The sequence below is a fragment of the Toxotes jaculatrix genome, chromosome 19 (assembly GCF_017976425.1).
Source record: "Toxotes jaculatrix isolate fToxJac2 chromosome 19, fToxJac2.pri, whole genome shotgun sequence".
Classification (NCBI taxonomy): Eukaryota; Metazoa; Chordata; class Actinopteri; family Toxotidae; genus Toxotes; species Toxotes jaculatrix.
Window position 1 is genome coordinate 10654755 of NC_054412.1, and position 17009 is coordinate 10671763.

Sequence of the window (17009 nt, forward strand, 5' to 3'; positions counted from 1 at the left end):
ACACTAAATGAAAACAAGCCAGGACAATATTAGTAGTTACACCTGTGCTGTTCCTGTCTGCTGTTAAAAAGACCTATTTTTGTTAGTGTTCCTCTCAATATTCATATGTAGCCTGATAAAAATAATCGTCTATATTAACTGGATACTATTAATAATGTTGATCATGGTGGTTTATAAAAGTGAGTGGAATTAATGTATTGACTAAAGTGATACCTAGACCAAAAACTTCTAAGGACCCAGAGGAACTGGCAGTACCCAAGGTGTGACAGTGGATGCATTTAACAGGGGAGGGGGACCCACTGAGGCTGCATATGACTACTAGGTCAGCATTAGTTAGGACGAGCTGTTGCTTTTTTAGGCCCATTATTGACGATATTTATTTCGGAGGCTACTTGATTTATTGAGATGTTAATGGTTTATTATGAAAATGTAAAAGCTGGACACCTGTGGAAAAACAACATGGGGTCCACACATTATGCTAATGCTAAATTTCCGATATATTAAATACAAGTCTCTGGAGACATTCAACTGAATTTCAATGAGATGTGTTATTGTTGTCGGATAATTATTATGCTAACTAAGTTCTTATGCGCCACCCATGGATTATAATTCTACCCGGAAGCCTGGTAGTGTAGGAATTTCCGGTTACGTCAGGGCGTTAGGACTCCATTAGAGCTGCAGCTGTTTTGAGAGAAACAACAACAAAAACGGGCTAACTGTCACGGCTACTGTAGTGACAGTCCGCTCTCAGCCCGACAACGAGGCCTTAAATCTGGAAGCTTAATCTTCATTTCCCACCCGGAGCTCCGCCGGCTTCTAACCACGGCCGCTCTCGGTGAGGAAACTCTGGCCTCCGCTTCCTCCTCCTCCGACTCGGACACCGGCGGAGCGTCGCCGCCCCCGCGGAAGAAGCACCGAGCCTCGGCGGCGGAGGGAGCAGGAGAGCCCGGGGCTTCAGCAGTTGTAACAGGCCTCTCTGGAGTTGTCCTAGGACTTGCTACGCACTCTCCGCACTCTCAAACCACCTCTGCCATCCACTTTAACCGAAGTGTTGTCAACAACCTCAGCAGCAGCATGCAGGCAAACGGGGCAGGACAGGGACAAGAATCCTCAGAGCTTTCCTGCCTAAACAGCGCACAAAACGGGGAGTCATCCTCTGCCGGCGGAACCCACTCCAATGGGCTTCTCTCCAGCACAGACAACGGGAATAGTGTCGGTACCAGTAACGGGTCCTCAACCGGGCCCGGTTCGGGGACTTCGGCTGCCTCTACGACCTCGGGCTCGGAGGTCGGTTCGCTGAAAAAGAAAAAACGACTATCGCAGGCGGAGGAAGATGTCATACGATTAATAGGGCAACATCTCCACGGACTGGGGCTGAAGTAAGTTTATTCAGTGTGTCAGTCGAGAGAAAAACTACAAAAGCATGTAACGTTAGCGTTGAACATACGAAGTGGAATCTGTATTACTGGTGTTTGGTGTGAAACTGCGAAATTGCTGCTGGTTAAAGCGCTACTAGTGTGCTTGACAGACACAAACATGGGGGGATGGGGTAGTTAGCCTGTGAGCTCGGCAGTTGGTAGAAAGAAGGGGTCCATCTTGCACAATAACAGTTAGCTTCATAGCTAACAGCACTACCCTGCGCTGAGCTGTTGTGTCCTGGCATCAAACCTTCACATAAACCTAAAACATAGGCCAACATTTGGCTGTTTCACAAGTCCATCGTGGGCTGAAATCTGTTTTAAATGCCAGTAGCGCCATGATGTGTTAATTAACGTTATAGATTTCGCACTGAATAAAGACATTACATCATCTAAAGCTTGTAACGTTTATTCAGGAAAAAACAAGCTCTACCGACTTGTTATTGTTGGCAAGGCACAAAATCAATATCATGGGAATAGAGAAACTTGATTTAGCCTCTTAATTGAGTGCACAAGCAGGATTATAGAGTTTTCAGTGTTTATTTTTGCGTTTTGAAGGGCTGTTGCGCAAAAAAATGCGGAGGAAATGTTAATGTGCGGTTTGTCAGCGTCGGTTTTCGCCCTGATGGCTGGTGGTTTTCTTCGTTTTCCAGCTTGGCTGCCCCGGGAAAATAACATGGTTTTTGCAAGACTGTGTGGGAGGAACATTAATAGGTCGGCCACACTGTAATAACGAGCATGGTTATGAAAACTGTCCTGGTTATTTTAGTATTCAGAGTGGACTCTCTCTCTGCTGCACGTCTTGAGCTGTCATTTAGATCAGCTCTTTTTTTTTTGATTCATCAGATCAATCACCATTTTTTTACAGCTACCTCATGAACACGATAACTTTCTTCCTAGATTATTGTCTTCATTTTTCCGTCACTGTCATTGTGTCAGAGCAATGTGTCAACACCCAGTCACAAATAGTGACATGCATGTATTAGGGCATGTTTTTATTTAAAGGCAGCAGTCAGTACCGTGGGCGACAGTTGGTCCTGAATTGAACAGAATCAGTTGGTTTCATGGCGGCTGAGGAATGCGCTTTCAGCCAGCTGTTTTAGATGGAAACGCAGTGTTTGAATCTAATTATAGCATAGTGGGATCTCAAGAAATGTATGTCTTGCCCTCTTCTTCAAAGTGGCTGTGGTAGCCACTGCTGGATAGCTAGACATCCGCTGGCCTCTTCCATCCAGCTGAGAAAGTGTAGCTTCCATAATAAGGCATTATAAAAGACAACCTGACATCGCTATGTTTACAAAGAGGGAGGGGGGGCTTACATGGCATTGCCTTCTTTGAAACAGAGCCCCTACATTTCAGCTGGGGAAATGCAAGTGAAATCAGTGTAGCAGCCAACTGGACGAGAGGCTCAACACAGAGCTGCTGCGCCACTCCATTGATACCTGAGAATGATGTCATCAGTGCTGAAGGTGTCAGCACCCTCCCTCACTCCCAACCCACTTACATTATATCTCTCACACACACACTCACTCATCCCAGCAGACCTGTTTGTGGTGGCGGAGTGCGTTTAGCAGGGAGGTGGTGTTTGGACAGATGGTTTTGGTTCATGGTTGACAGGCTGAGAGGGTGATGTCAACTGCAGTGGAAGCCGGGTTCATGTTAGTGGACCTCCCACTGTCCACAAATAATGCTCTGGTGACACAACTGCTCTGGGCTGGCTTCCTCCAGATACTGTTGACCATGAATTTGCCTTCGTCCCATTGTCAGCCAGTGACGTTGATATTGTCCCTGTGCTAAAATTATTGTTGCAGATCTCTCACTCACTTACTTGTCATCCCTTAAAAAAACTCCCTGGAAAGGCCACTTCACATGATCCTGTGCTAACCTTATAACAACATGCTGCGTGCAATATCATTCTTAGGCTTGATTTGTAAGTTTGATTTGTCATTTTTAAAGGCATCCTCTGTTTTCCCATCTGTCTTGTGTCTATATGCCTGCATAACTTTGTCTGGCCCTCTTCCTCTCTCTGTGTGTCTCTGCAGTCAGACAGTGGACCTGCTGATGCAGGAGTCAGGCTGCAGACTGGAACACCCCTCAGCTACCAAGTTCCGCAACCATGTCATGGAGGGGGAATGGGACAAGGTTGGTCTGGGGTTACCATGGTTACGTAATAGCAAGCACTTTGATAGACAGGGAATTAGTGAACCTTCTTGGGATCTGTCGTCCATATTGTGCTGTAGCTTGGAGTGCTTGTTTGGTTAAGAAACCAACAGACTTTGGATCAAAATTATCTCTTATGAAGTATCAGCCAAAACAAATGTGATTCCTATTAGAAGTGGCTGAAAATATAAACAAAACACATAGAGTAAAGTCTGCTTTTGGGCCACAGTTACACAAGTCCAGTCTTTAATTTTGTACAAGACTCATATACATTCTTGACAAGTGTCAGTGGGACATAAAACTATTTTCTTGACCAGCAGATCTTAGTGTTGAGGTGCCTTTGGACTTTGGAGCTGGCAGCTGTAGTGTTCATAGCTTTGTGGAAACTCAGCTACAGTCAATCACAGAATTAATGTATTTTCTGTCTGATTTGTGTTTGTCAGCATGATATTTTATCACTTTATAATTGTTAATATTTTGAACTCAGGGGAAAAAAAATATGACTTCAAGTGGTTGAGAATAATGTTTGGTTGGTCAACTAGTCTGAAAGATTTAAGGAACACAGTATATGGTAAAAGTAAAACTGATTATTATTGTTGTGTAAGATCTGCCAAACCGTTTTCTGTTGTTTTTATAACAAGGCACATGCCTCATTGAGGGCCTGATATCATATTAAAAGATCAAAATTAATGTTTATGAGAACACCCAAAGCATAGCACAGCATAAATGCAGGATTTTCGTGAGGGCTCCATTAGGTCTGATAGTGTGGAATTTGAGAACATTAGGTTTAAATTGGCACATTTTACAGATTTTTTTTTAAATCACCAGTCTTAGTTGTATTACCCTGTTCTGGCCACAGAATAGTTCTCATTCCAACATTTTAGAGCTGCTGTGTGAATCTTCTGGAATAATGAACCTGTGTAAGAGCTACAGGCTAGAAAATTAACGCCAACTTTGAGCCACATTGTGGTAAATTTTTGGATGCGACAGGCAGGTTTGTCCTTTCTACAAACAAATAGTAAACTAGATGTTCATTCAACATTTGTTTTGATTCCAAAAAGTATTTTTACAGGCAAAATAGCAAAATTATTCAGAATTTTTTTAAATTTAAAGGTACTATGTTTCCTTCTATAATTATAATAACAGCACTTGGACATCAGCTCCATTGTTAAAACCTCAGTTTACTTATCTTAGACATGAATGTGACCATAGATCTGTGTTACTGATCATGTAATAACTGTTTTTTTTTTTTACTGTGCATGGGTGGAAACTGCTGAGCTAACAATTTCTCTCCCTTTCTCTCCCCTCCATCAACCTCCCTTTGTTTTGGTCCAGGCTGAGAATGATCTCAATGAGCTGAGAGCACTGATGCATTCTCCCAACGCTATTGTGGTAAGCTCCCTTTGCGCAAACCTGAACTGGGCTGAATGCAGTCAGTTAGTTAGCAGGCACAGCTGGAGGTTCTAGAACGGTACCGGTATAATGCAGGGCCGCAGGTTCTTGTTGTGGAGCAGTGAACGTGAAAATGTTCTGGATGACGCCTGGGAAAGTGTAGTGAAAGGATGTCCCATTAGATTCAGGGAATGAGTCTATCAGTCTGTTTCACATAGAGCTGAAACAATTCGACAGATCAATAAATCAATCAATTTGTAGATCAACTGAAAATTACTCGGAGACTGTTTTGATCATTGATTGATTATTTCAGTTGTTTTTCAAGCTTCTTTCCGACATCATAGTAAACTTAATATATTTGATTTTTAAACTCTTGGTCATACAACTGAGGCGATTTGAAGATATCACTTTGAAAATTGTGATCAACATTTTGCACTATTTTCTGATATTTTATAAACTGAACAATTAATCAGATAATGGCAGATTAATCAATAATGAAATTAATAAAGAGTTGTGGCTCTTTTTCAAAACAGGTCCATTGTTTTTGCCTTATCTTAGTGTTTAGAGTATAATGCAACAACATACTTTGTATAGTAACTACTGACATAGATGGGGTGAATACTTATTTATAGTGAATACTTATGCAAACCAGTATTTTGTATTTGTGACTCATGTACATCCTTTTTCCGCTTTGTTTTCACTTTGACATTAAAGGGTTTTCTGTCGATCAGTGTCAGAAAAACCACATAAAATCTGCTATGATTCAGTGCTGTAAGACTATAAAACACAAAAACTTACATGGGGATTAAATACCTTTTGTAAGAATTATAGTTGCATGAATTTTAGTGGTTTGAAAGAGGATGCTTCACTTTTATAGAAAATATTGTTAATTCAGATGTTACTGTAAGAGCAACATCTGAGCTGTGTCCCATTTCCATACCTTGTAGTATTTCCAATCAGGTTTTGAGTACACACTGTGTCTAGTCTACGTTATCACTACACTGAAGTGATAAGAGTTTGCTCCAGGAAATCTTTGAAAATAGAAAATATATTTTTAGAAAAACATTTTGCTTTCTGTTAAAGCTTGCAGATTTGAAATCGGGAGTTTGGTTGGCCCATTGAAGTCTTTTTGTATCACTTTTTTGTTTTGTTACAGCAAAATGATAAAATGTATAAATTATTTGTATACAAACTGCCCTAAACAGTATAGTGTGAAGACAGGTATGGCAGTACTTTAAATTATTAGTTTGGAACTGGGTCTCGGCTCAGGTTAAGTAGCCTTAGCTAGCATGATAACTGAAAAAATGAGCTCCAAAAATGCTCCCCTGTGTCTCTGTCAAATGTCTATGTGGCTGCCCACTGCCAGTTTAGTTCTTAAGAGAATTGATGTAGCTGTAGATTTTAAACTGTATCTGTGATGTGAGTAGCCATTTTAGATCTTGAGTTGTGGCAGGTTAGTGTTATCATTGTCTGACAACATTGACCTTCACTTCACTTGTAGGCAGTCTGCTTATATCACAGGCCCAGTTGGAGGTGTGTGTGTGTGTGTGTTTTTGTAGACATTTGTAGGTGGATGTTTTCTTGAATTTATGTGTAGTAGGTGTAACTGTATTTGCACCAGTTGCCAGAGCTGTGGCTCCCACTGCATACCTGAGATAAGACAGAGACTCTTAATACAGCAGATGTCAATATTGACCAGCAGCAGTGACTGATAAACACTTGCCAGTGGTCTTCAGTATGAAGGAAGTAGGCAGTTGATGTTGACTTTACCATATGTCTTGGGCATATCTATAAATATATTTTGATAATGAGATCATGCAGCCTTGTAATATTTTACCACCACTTTGAGTTTTAATTACAAATAACGGCATAAGTTTCATATAGATATCATTTTATTATGTGTTGATTTATGTTGCAATCCACAGCTGTACCCCCAGCAATGTAAAATATTTTGGCCTTCTATAGTTGTGCAAACCATCTGTTGTTGGATCAGTGGTTGAAATCGTTTCTCATCAGTGTTATAGGGAAAGCAGTTTAAAGTAGTTTAACCGTATTTATCATTATTTTCTGTCTTCCTTCTCTACTCTTGTCTTTTTTCTTTGTTAATAAAATCTCTTCTCTTTACTTGTGTTTCTCTTCCTTTTCTCAGCGAATGAAGTTCCTGCTGCTGCAGCAGAAGTACCTAGAGTACCTGGAGGACGGCAAAGTCCTGGAGGCTCTGCAGGTGCTCCGGGGAGAGCTGACGCCTCTCAAGTACAACACAGACCGCATCCACGTACTCAGCGGGTACTGTTACAAGTTTGATACTGCATCTGTCTCATAGCAGTCATCAGAAAGTTCACCCTGTCTACATAAATACACAACTAAAAACAGCTACTTAATATACACATGTAGCTCTTAAAAAAGCTCTAAAATTGGGTTCTGTTAGAGGACTTACATATGCTAAATTTTACACTTGTATGATATAAATGGTTGTGCTTGTTTGCTGAGAAATAAGGCAGTATTAAATTGCCAGATATTGTAATGGAGTCTGCTTAGTCGTTGGGATGGAAAATAATTCTCACATAACAAAACAGTTTTTAACAAATAAAACCTGCTAGGAAAATTATATGATAAATGATGAATGAAGCTTTAATTTTTTATGTTGTGACACAGCTACTGTTTATTAAGTTAGCTGATACAATAAGTTGTTGGGTAGGATGCTGAATTTTTGTGTGTATTTTCCTTGAACAGGGAGAGCTAACAGTGTCACACAGATGAACAGTATTTACCCTTGACTTTTGTTTGTAGTCTGAACCCTCCCTAATATAGATTGCTGTCGCCAGATTTTAGAAATCAATGGCTTGAATCAATATTATTCCAAGCTCGTTATTAACTTGGTTCTCCAATATACAAATACTATTAATGTGTTCTTACATACAGCGCAAGTGTCACTAGCTGTGTGATAATCTAATCCATAGTCTGGTCAACACATAGTCCCCATTCTTTCGGCAAATACATTTTTGTCATACATTGCCTAATCAGTTAAACTGAGTGGAAATTGAGCATTCAACACCACCTACAAGCCTGTTCGTCAGTTGAAAGACTAATTTATTGATCTGTTGTCTGTCTTAGGTCAATCAGTCAGCTGTATCCAAATGTGTTCTTAACGCTGCTCTGTAATGCATTTCGGACAGCTTGTTCCTCAGTCAGTATCTGCATTTGATGCACTAAATTTCCTCATTTTATGTTCTGCAGCATACTGTATTTCAGGCAACTAAAGCTTTCATTCAGTGTGTGCTGTTTATCTCCATTAAATCTAATCTGTACTTCACAGGGGCTTGTACTAGGAGGAAATTTAGTACCACAGCAGTAGTTTGTACTAACTAGTAACTAATACCTTGTGTGTTGTTGTTTTGCTTGAAATGTTGTTGTTGTGTTTTTGTGCAGGTACCTAATGTGTAGCCATGCTGAGGATCTGAGGGCCAAGGCAGAATGGGAGGGCAAGGGTACTGCCTCCCGCTGCAGACTGCTGGACAAATTACAGAGTGAGGAGACGTGTCCATATCCTGTGCCTGTAGAGCTAACACATATTGTCATAGAGCTACACACATAAGCCATATGTGTGGTCAGTATGTTTTTTTTTTTTTTATCTTCCCTTGCAGCATACCTGCCACCCTCTGTGATGCTGCCCCCGCGGCGGCTGCAGACCCTGCTGCGACAAGCAGTGGAGCTGCAGAGGGACCGCTGCCTCTATCATAACACCAAGCTGGACAGTAACCTGGACTCAGTCTCTCTCCTTCTCGATCATGTCTGCAGCAGGTAGGTACTGCACAGTTAGCATGCTGCTCTGGCCCCTTTAGACCCTGCAGACTCAGTGTTAAATTGTCAGACCACAGCATCTGATATTAATGTATCAGCTGACCCCCTGCTGTTACAAAGCTAAAATGCTGCAACACATGCACTAAAAGCCTTGACCCCCCCCCCCCCCCCCCCAGCATCTCCCTCCCCCTTTATGGCTGCACTGCTTCTGTTCTCCCATGAGTTTTAACGTCTGTAATTTTCTCCCTTCTATGCTTGCCTTGTATTGTGTATTTGAATTTACTGATGTGGCGACATTTTGAGATACAGACAATATAAGGTAACAAGACCAACCATTGCTGCCATACGCAGCGAAGATTTGAACCTTTGATCTTTTTATTTCCCTCTCACAGGAAGCAGTTCCCCTGTTACACCCAGCAGATTCTGACAGAGCACTGTAATGAGGTGTGGTTCTGCAAGTTCTCAAACGATGGCACCAAACTAGCCACTGGCTCCAAAGACACTACTGTCATAATTTGGACAGTGGACCCGGTGAGTGTTAAAAATGTCTAAATAAATATACACAACCTCTATCTCACTACCTTTTTATGATTTAGTCCACAGCTAAAATCACCCTGTCGTGATGTAGTGGTTAGTTCTACTTGTATATTTAGCTGGCAGGTTTGTCTTTTGTTGTGTATCTGACAGTAAAGTATTTTCTTTGCATTTACACATAAACATCCTTATGATTAAAGCAGATGTAGTTGTATAGTCACCTAAATTACTTGGTAAATGTATAAAAATAGAATTTGTGTATCAGAACCAGTGTATTTTACAGAGGCCCTATAAAGGTAATATTATCAATAATAATAATAATATCTAAATATCTTTCATTGTTTCACATGTATCACTAAATACAGTATGTGCTCTTACATCCTTTTCTCTTAGGAGGAACCATCACTGGTATCTGTTTTTATTTAAAAGCTGTTTGACATTTCACCTATTTGCACTTTTGACTTTGGTTTGAATACTTGTAATCCAAGCAGCACTCAAAATGAGAGCCAGACCCTCGGCGTGTCTACATTAATTTTATCATAATCATCTTAATCCTGTCTTTGTGTAGGAGAGCCACCAGTTGAAGCTGCTGCGAACCCTAGAGGGTCATGCATACGGAGTCTCCTACTTAGCCTGGAGTCCCGATGACACCTACCTAATCGCCTGTGGACCTGATGACTGCTCTGAGCTTTGGCTCTGGAATGTTCAGGTAGCACCCCTCTGTATTTATACAGATATCAGATATACGGATATCTACTTTATACAGTCCTCTTGTGATATCTCTAACAGTGTTTCCATATGGCAGTCCCTTTTTTTCTCTGTACTTGATATCGGAAATACAAAGTAGAACATGTTAAACTCTTGAGCTAATTCAAATTCAGTAAACAACCAGAAAAGGAAAACATCCATTGACCCTCCCATAGATACTCTGTAGACGGTGTGTACTCACTGACCTCTCCTCTTCTCCCATCCCATCTCTTCCCCTCCCCTTTCTTTTCCTTTTATCCACCCCTCCCCCACTCTTACTTAACGTTTCTTCTTGCTGTCTCCCTTCCCCCCATTTTTCCCTCCTCCTCTGCTTTTCCACTGTCCCTGTCAATCTCCTCGTTGACCAGACGGGGGAGCTGCGGACCAAAATGTCCCAGTCCCATGAAGACAGTCTGACCAGTGTGGCCTGGAACCCCGATGGCAAACGCTTTGTCACCGGAGGACAGAGGGGGCAATTTTATCAGTGTGTAAGTGAATGGACAATTTTCCCCCTTTACTATCAGTGGATAGCATTGATTTCAATATGTGTTCATTAGTAAGTGCCCTTTTCCTCTCAAAAATTACGTATCACTTCTGTATTCAATCCATGCTGAATGCCTTCTCTGTCTTGAAGTTTTATAGTTGAGGGGGTTAGAAAAAAAGGGACGACACTGTATGTGAGTGAGGGTGTATATATAGCAACTGCTCAAGTGCTGCACTGACCTTAAACAGACAGCTTCAAGATAATTGTATCTTTCCATGTATTGATTTTCCAGCCACGAACCCTATGAACCCATAGGCATGTGTTTGTTTTTTTTTTAATGACACTTTGAAAGATGGTTTTATGCATGCACAAATGAGCAGCCACAAGAGAGAATCAAGACAATCTAGTGCGTCCTCTTGTACAATAAGGTTATTTGTCCATGTTTTCATTCCCCTGTCAAGAATAAGAGATGAGGGGTCTGCTGTCTGTGTTGTCAGGACCTGGATGGTAACTTGTTGGACTCCTGGGAGGGCGTGAGAGTGCAGTGCCTGTGGTGCCTGAGTGATGGCAGGACAGTGCTGGCCTCGGACACCCACCAACGTATCCGGGGGTACAACTTCGAGGACCTTACGGACAGAAACATGTGCGTGTCAACGTTCCTACCGCCTGTACTGTTGTATATGTAGATAAATGTTAAATGCTTAATTGAGTTTTCTGCTATTCGACAAACCAAACTGCAGTTAAAGCTGAGCCACAGATCCCAGTGAAATCTACAAACTCACTTTAAGTGGCTATCTGTCTAAGTGTTGGCATTTTATGTACCTGACTGCTTGTGTCTTGTTTACCTGTCCTTTACAGAGTTCAGGAGGACCACCCTATCATGTCTTTTACTGTTTCAAAGAATGGAAGATTAGCTTTGTTAAATGTAGCAACTCAGGTAAGCCTTTTAACCAACCTCACCACTGGCGGTATCTGTGTATCTGCTTCTAAACCACACAGCCACAGGCAGTTTCAGTAGTTATAGTCTGTTCTTCTACATCCTTTTGTAGGGAGTACACCTGTGGGACCTCCAAGACCGGGTGCTGGTGAGGAAGTACCAAGGTGTGACCCAGGGCTTCTACACCATCCACTCTTGCTTTGGAGGACACAACGAAGACTTCATTGCAAGTGGTAGTGAAGGTATGTTCAAAATATTTGAAGTTATGATACCAGGATTAAGGCTTCTTTTGATTGTGATTCACTAGCTCAGCTAGTGTATCACTAACTCTAACTCAGCACTCAGACTGCCTCTGTCCCTGTTCCCTAGACTTTGATTGGATTGTTTATTGACTGGCTTGTCTTCTCGCATATTCACTCACATGCATGTCTTTACTTTCACCTTGCCATCTCCTCTCCACAGACCACAAAGTGTACATCTGGCACCGGCGTGGTGAGCTTCCCATTGCTGAGCTAACAGGCCACACACGCACCGTTAACTGTGTGAGCTGGAACCCAGCCATCCCAGGACTCATGGCTTCCGCCTCAGACGATGGCACAGTGCGTGTCTGGGGTCCTGCACCCTTCCACGACTCGCAAGAGGCGGATGGACTCAACGGTAATTGCCAAATCTGTTTTTACCACAAGTGCAAGTGAATATTGTTAGTTCAAAAACTGTCATGGATACTCTCCACTTGAGGTAACTGACAAACTCATATCTGCGGTTTTAAATGTAAAAATGATTCTGTTGCTGGTCTCTATTATTGTTATTACTTAGTTATTAACCACCAAAATTACTATGACAGCTATATTTACCTAATGTCTTTTTTTTTTTTTTTTTTTTTTCAGAGAACTGCAGTAACATGGACAGTTGATGGTCACTCATGGAGCAAATGGCATCTCTCTTTGACAACAATCCAAGGATCCCACAATAAAACAAAATCTAAACGGGCAAACAAAATCTAACAACCTAAAGAAAGTCAAGAATAAGAAACAGAAGCCACCAAGACAAAAGAGAAAACAAAAAGTGAGAAAAACTTGTCTCCTGACTGGCCTAGACACAATGGTGGAGGTGATGACGGACACTCTGAAAATTCAAGTCCTCATCCAAAACCTGATCCTGACCCAGATGCCTGGAAAACCAGTCAATGCTCAGCGGGATACCACCGCCATCCACTGGTGAGCTGTAACAGGCTGTTCTCCTCCTCCAACTGACCCTTCTCCCCCCCGATCTTGCTGCATGGTCACCAGCCATGCCAGGTCCTCGTAGAGTTTCCCAGGAAACCCACCTCCACCTTGAGCTTGGAGTACATCAAGTCCCTGTGATGCCTCCAGACAGACACGGCAGACCAGCCGTCTACTCATTGGACTACATCTGTCTGCCTGTTTTGTCTTTCACGTTACCTGTATAATGTCTCCATGGACATGGGTGGGGTGTTGCTGGGGGAGGATGGTGCATAGGGGGATATAGCAACTCTTCTGTATGTATGTTTTTCCTCTTCCCCTCTTTCTTGCTATATTCTTCGCATTTGAAATGTTGGACAAAGGCCGAAAATCCACCATCAAAACACTGACCGACCAGCTGACAAAGAACACAAAAACAAGGCTATGCTAAATGTTGGAATTTTTTTTTATGATAGTCATAGCGTTTATTCTCATTTAAGAGGTGAATCTTAGCTTGAGTAGTGCCCGTGGAAAGCTTTAGCGTCAAGATTCCACTTTCAGTTTCTCGACACTAGGAAAACAAACTTTTTATTCCTTAATTTAACTTCTAACAAGGACAGTCGCTGTAATGTTTCAAACTGACAGCCTCCCCTCCTCCAAAAAAAAACCCCTCTGTCAAGCTAGCTACCGCACAACTCCATTACATCTGCCTAAGAGGAGAAGGACAGAGGGATTCACAGGTCACATATCAGCAGTGAGGGGGTCAGACGTTGTCGGTGAGGTGGGGTTTCCACTGTCAGGACATATACTATGACCCTTCTCAGAAGATATGCTTTCAGATGTGAAAGGGTTCAAGTGCATTTTTAACTGCACACCGGTGACTGCTGTCCCTCCTCTGTCTGTGTGTGTGTGTGTGTATGTGTGTGTGTGTGTGAGTGAATGAGTGAGCGATTATGCATACACACATTGTGAGAGTTGACATTTTTTGTGGGTGCAGGTCTAATTGGAGCGTGTGTTTGTATGTGTGTTCAATTCACACCAGCAGAAGATTCTCGCAACTCCCCTCCTCTCTCCCCTACGCTCCTAATCCCATAGTAAAATTGTAAAGAGGATTTTAAACCAATTCTAAGTTATCCAAAGCCCCATAGGGACCTCTATCTGTGGAACAAAGACTACTTGAGAGCCATTTTGTAAAAGAAAACCTTTTTTTTTAATCTGGGGCTTTGATTTTTACATTTGACGTTTATTTTTTTTTCTCTCCTTACCACGTGGCATTCAAATGGCACTGAGTTATTGGCATCCAATCACCTTTGTGGGGAGAAAAAGAAAAGGAAATATAAGAAATAGCAGTTGGTTCGAGGCATGTTTCAAAAGACTGTAAAGTGTTGTGTTATTAGCAAAGGGTCATTTCATATGAGGAGTCATTGATTGTAATTACTGGACGAGTAGCTAGCACGGCCCTAGAGAGAAGAGGCACCAATATCCAGAACCACGCTCTGAGCCCACAGTGTTAGGGAGTGTCATTGCAATCCTGAAACACACACAAACTGCCTTCCTGTTCATACAGTTGCACACAAACCTTCAGTATGTATGACACCCTCCCACTGCACTTTGAGTGGTCTTTTTGCTCTCTTGCACCGACTGCAATGGCATAAATCCGTAAGGTTCTCATCGCCTCATGGTCGCCACACTTTGCCGTTCTTTTGGCTGAAAAGGTTGCATTGGCAAAGACTTAAAACCTAACAGGAGATTGCTAAAGGATTCAAGCCCTCTTTATGCCTCTATGCACCCAAAAGCAGTGACTGATTTATCTAGTAGACATTATTAAACTCAACCTCTCGCATATAAGGCATAGCAGCCTCATCTCGAGGGTACCGCTCTTGGAGCTTAGAGAGAACACAGCATTAACTCCCCCTTTGCTCTCCAGCCAAGTTATTCAGTGGTCAGTGCACCATTCAAAGCTTTCTTCCTCCCTTTTTCAGGGTATGTAATGACTATTTGCTACAGACTGATATACAGTAAAAATGTTTAAAAACAGTGCTTTTCTGTCTGTTTTTATTGAACTTTTTTGTTACTTAAATTTTTTGTTCACATTATATCATTTTTGGTTGACCTCTATCCCTGTATGATCATATTAAAATATAACCAGACATTTGGAGTCCTCACTTTTTTTTGTAATCTTTATAATCCCTCTTAACTTTCTTTTATACATTTTTTTTGTTTGTATTCATTTGCATTTTATCTACCACTACTATTACAAATGAATATGCACAGTAACACCCATGCCAATAGGAGCGGGAAGAGTCTTTAGGAAGTGTGTTACCTACAATCAAATCAGGTTTGAACTATCCACCCCTCGCCTTTAAAGAGTTTCCTTCATGTGAAAATCTCCTTTATCGCATGTCTGTGTAATTGACCGAAATCTATCTCTTGGTGTGCCATTGTTGATTGACAGTTGCCACTTCTCTGACCCGTATCAAAGCCAAATCACTTGAGGCACACGGTGGTGTTTTCTGTAGGTTACGTTTGTCATGGTCTGATATTCACACTCTGGAAACCTCTTTCTCAACTCCTGGACAGCCGAATGGACTCCTCTTCCACACCAAACACGATTTCAGAAGGCTTGATCTTACACTCTTTAGAACCCAAACCAGAGGTTCAGTGAAGCCCATTATTCACCTGCTGGTGGCAAATGCTATGTCTGTATGCAACCTGGTGTCTACTCTGTTCTTTTGTCTGAGTTTACCAAGGGAGTTGTTTCTGATTTAACTATGTCTTATTTCTCTCTCAGAGGTGAAGGTGGTGGTTGTGGGTAGGGGGGCTGGGTGGGGAATACTAAGGGCTTACTGTAGCATCTCTAAGTTCCTTGGGCAAGGGCGGGAAGGGATGATGTGTGGGTTTTGCGTTCAGTGTGTTATTTACAAAAGTGATTGTACTGTTTTGTATTGTTGTGTAGGAAAAGTGTTATGTATGCATATTTTCAATAAAGCATTCAGGGTTTTGAAAAAAAAAATGGCCCATGGAAATTTGATGGGGCATGAGATTGTGAAGGCCACCCATCAGATGCCAAGAAAACGTAACCCCCCCCCCAATGATAGGCGTGCACATCCAGGTTGGCCCTGTATCGCTGTTTTTGGCAAAGCATGTGTCATGGGGTCTCTGGTGGAAAACACTGGGTTGAATTTCTGTCAAAATTCTTCTTTGTATTCAGTCCTGATTTCTAAATGTCTTGAAAGCAATGTCTGGGGCCAGACCATCTGGTAAGAGGCAGACTTCAATGCCAAAATTAGGAATAATAAGAACAATTGCCAATAAAGTGACATTATTTTGAGTAAGCTTTGTTGTTGGCCTTACATTTCTACAGAAAACCTGCCTTTTACTTTAGGAAGTAGGTGCACAATGCATGGGTGCTGGTAAAATGTGAGAATATCTTTTTTGGTTTGGTGTTAAAAATATAAATAAGTCATGAAAGGACATGAATTAAATAAAAACAACCTTCAACAATTTATATTATTTGAAAAAGAAGCAGGACGAAATACAATTTAATCATAGTGTGACATGTTTCAAAATCTATTGGAGTATTTCACGGTTCCATATATAATGTCTGTTATATACATGTTCACATGATTATTTAAGAATATGTAATATCGAACACTTTGGGCCTCCATAAACCTGCAACATCAGTTTCACTGCGCCACCTGGTGGTATCTTTCGATGTCTAGTTATCTTCTAACATTATGATGTAGCTGTCATCTCTGCATCCATCAGGATAACATCCACCCTTGTGGAATTTATTCATGTTTATTCAGAAAATCAATTGTAACTCATAAAATGTTTTCCAAAGAGAACTCACTTCCTTTGGATGAGTATGCATAGGTGTGCATAGGACAAAAAAACAAAAAACAAAAGCACATACACAACAAAGACAGACAACAAATCTGGAACAAAACAAAATATTTTAAAAGGCGTCGTAAAACCAGCAGTACATAACATTTGGACACAGGCGCACATGATAAAGACTTAGATCCACATTTTACTCAGATCATACCTTTGCAGGTGATCAGCTGATCCAACTTTATTCCAGCAACATTAAAGAGATGTTTTCATTAAACGGCAGATTAAATATAAAGTTAGAGGTGTTGCCTTTTCTGACCAACAGTGATAAACACAAACCGCACAACACTCTTATCTATGATAAAGCCCATTAGACATGGGTTTGTTTTGCTCCATCTGAAGGGGGAGGGGCGTGTACGCTGACGCCACACATGCCCGCCCCCTCCCTCTCTTTCTCCCTCTCTCTCTCTGCCTCACCGTCTAGTCCAGTGTCTCGAAGC

At 41.6% G+C, this 17009-nt stretch overlaps 1 protein-coding gene across 1 annotated transcript; it reads left to right on the forward strand.

The window, feature by feature from the left end:
• Positions 1–644: 644 nt before the first annotated feature.
• Positions 645–14827, forward strand: wdr26b (WD repeat domain 26b). The gene is made up of 14 exons (XM_041064213.1): positions 645–1379; positions 3461–3560; positions 4914–4970; positions 7120–7256; positions 8400–8497; positions 8615–8771; positions 9164–9302; positions 9874–10014; positions 10421–10540; positions 11034–11179; positions 11395–11473; positions 11586–11715; positions 11936–12130; positions 12361–14827. The coding sequence occupies exons 1-14, from the start codon at positions 1075–1077 to the stop codon at positions 12384–12386; spliced, it is 1830 nt and encodes a 609-aa protein (XP_040920147.1). The 5' UTR covers positions 645–1074; the 3' UTR covers positions 12387–14827.
• The last annotated feature ends 2182 nt before the right edge of the window (positions 14828–17009 follow it).

Bases quoted from the DNA above. Each gene is read 5' to 3' on its own strand.
- wdr26b (XM_041064213.1), top strand. From the start codon at position 1,075: ATGCAGGCAAACGGGGCAGGACAGGGACAAGAATCCTCAGAGCTTTCC. The intron at 8,772-9,163 runs GTAGGTACTGCA...TCCCTCTCACAG, and splicing joins CTCGATCATGTCTGCAGCAG to GAAGCAGTTCCCCTGTTACA. The intron at 10,541-11,033 runs GTAAGTGAATGG...CTGTGTTGTCAG, and splicing joins GGGGGCAATTTTATCAGTGT to GACCTGGATGGTAACTTGTT.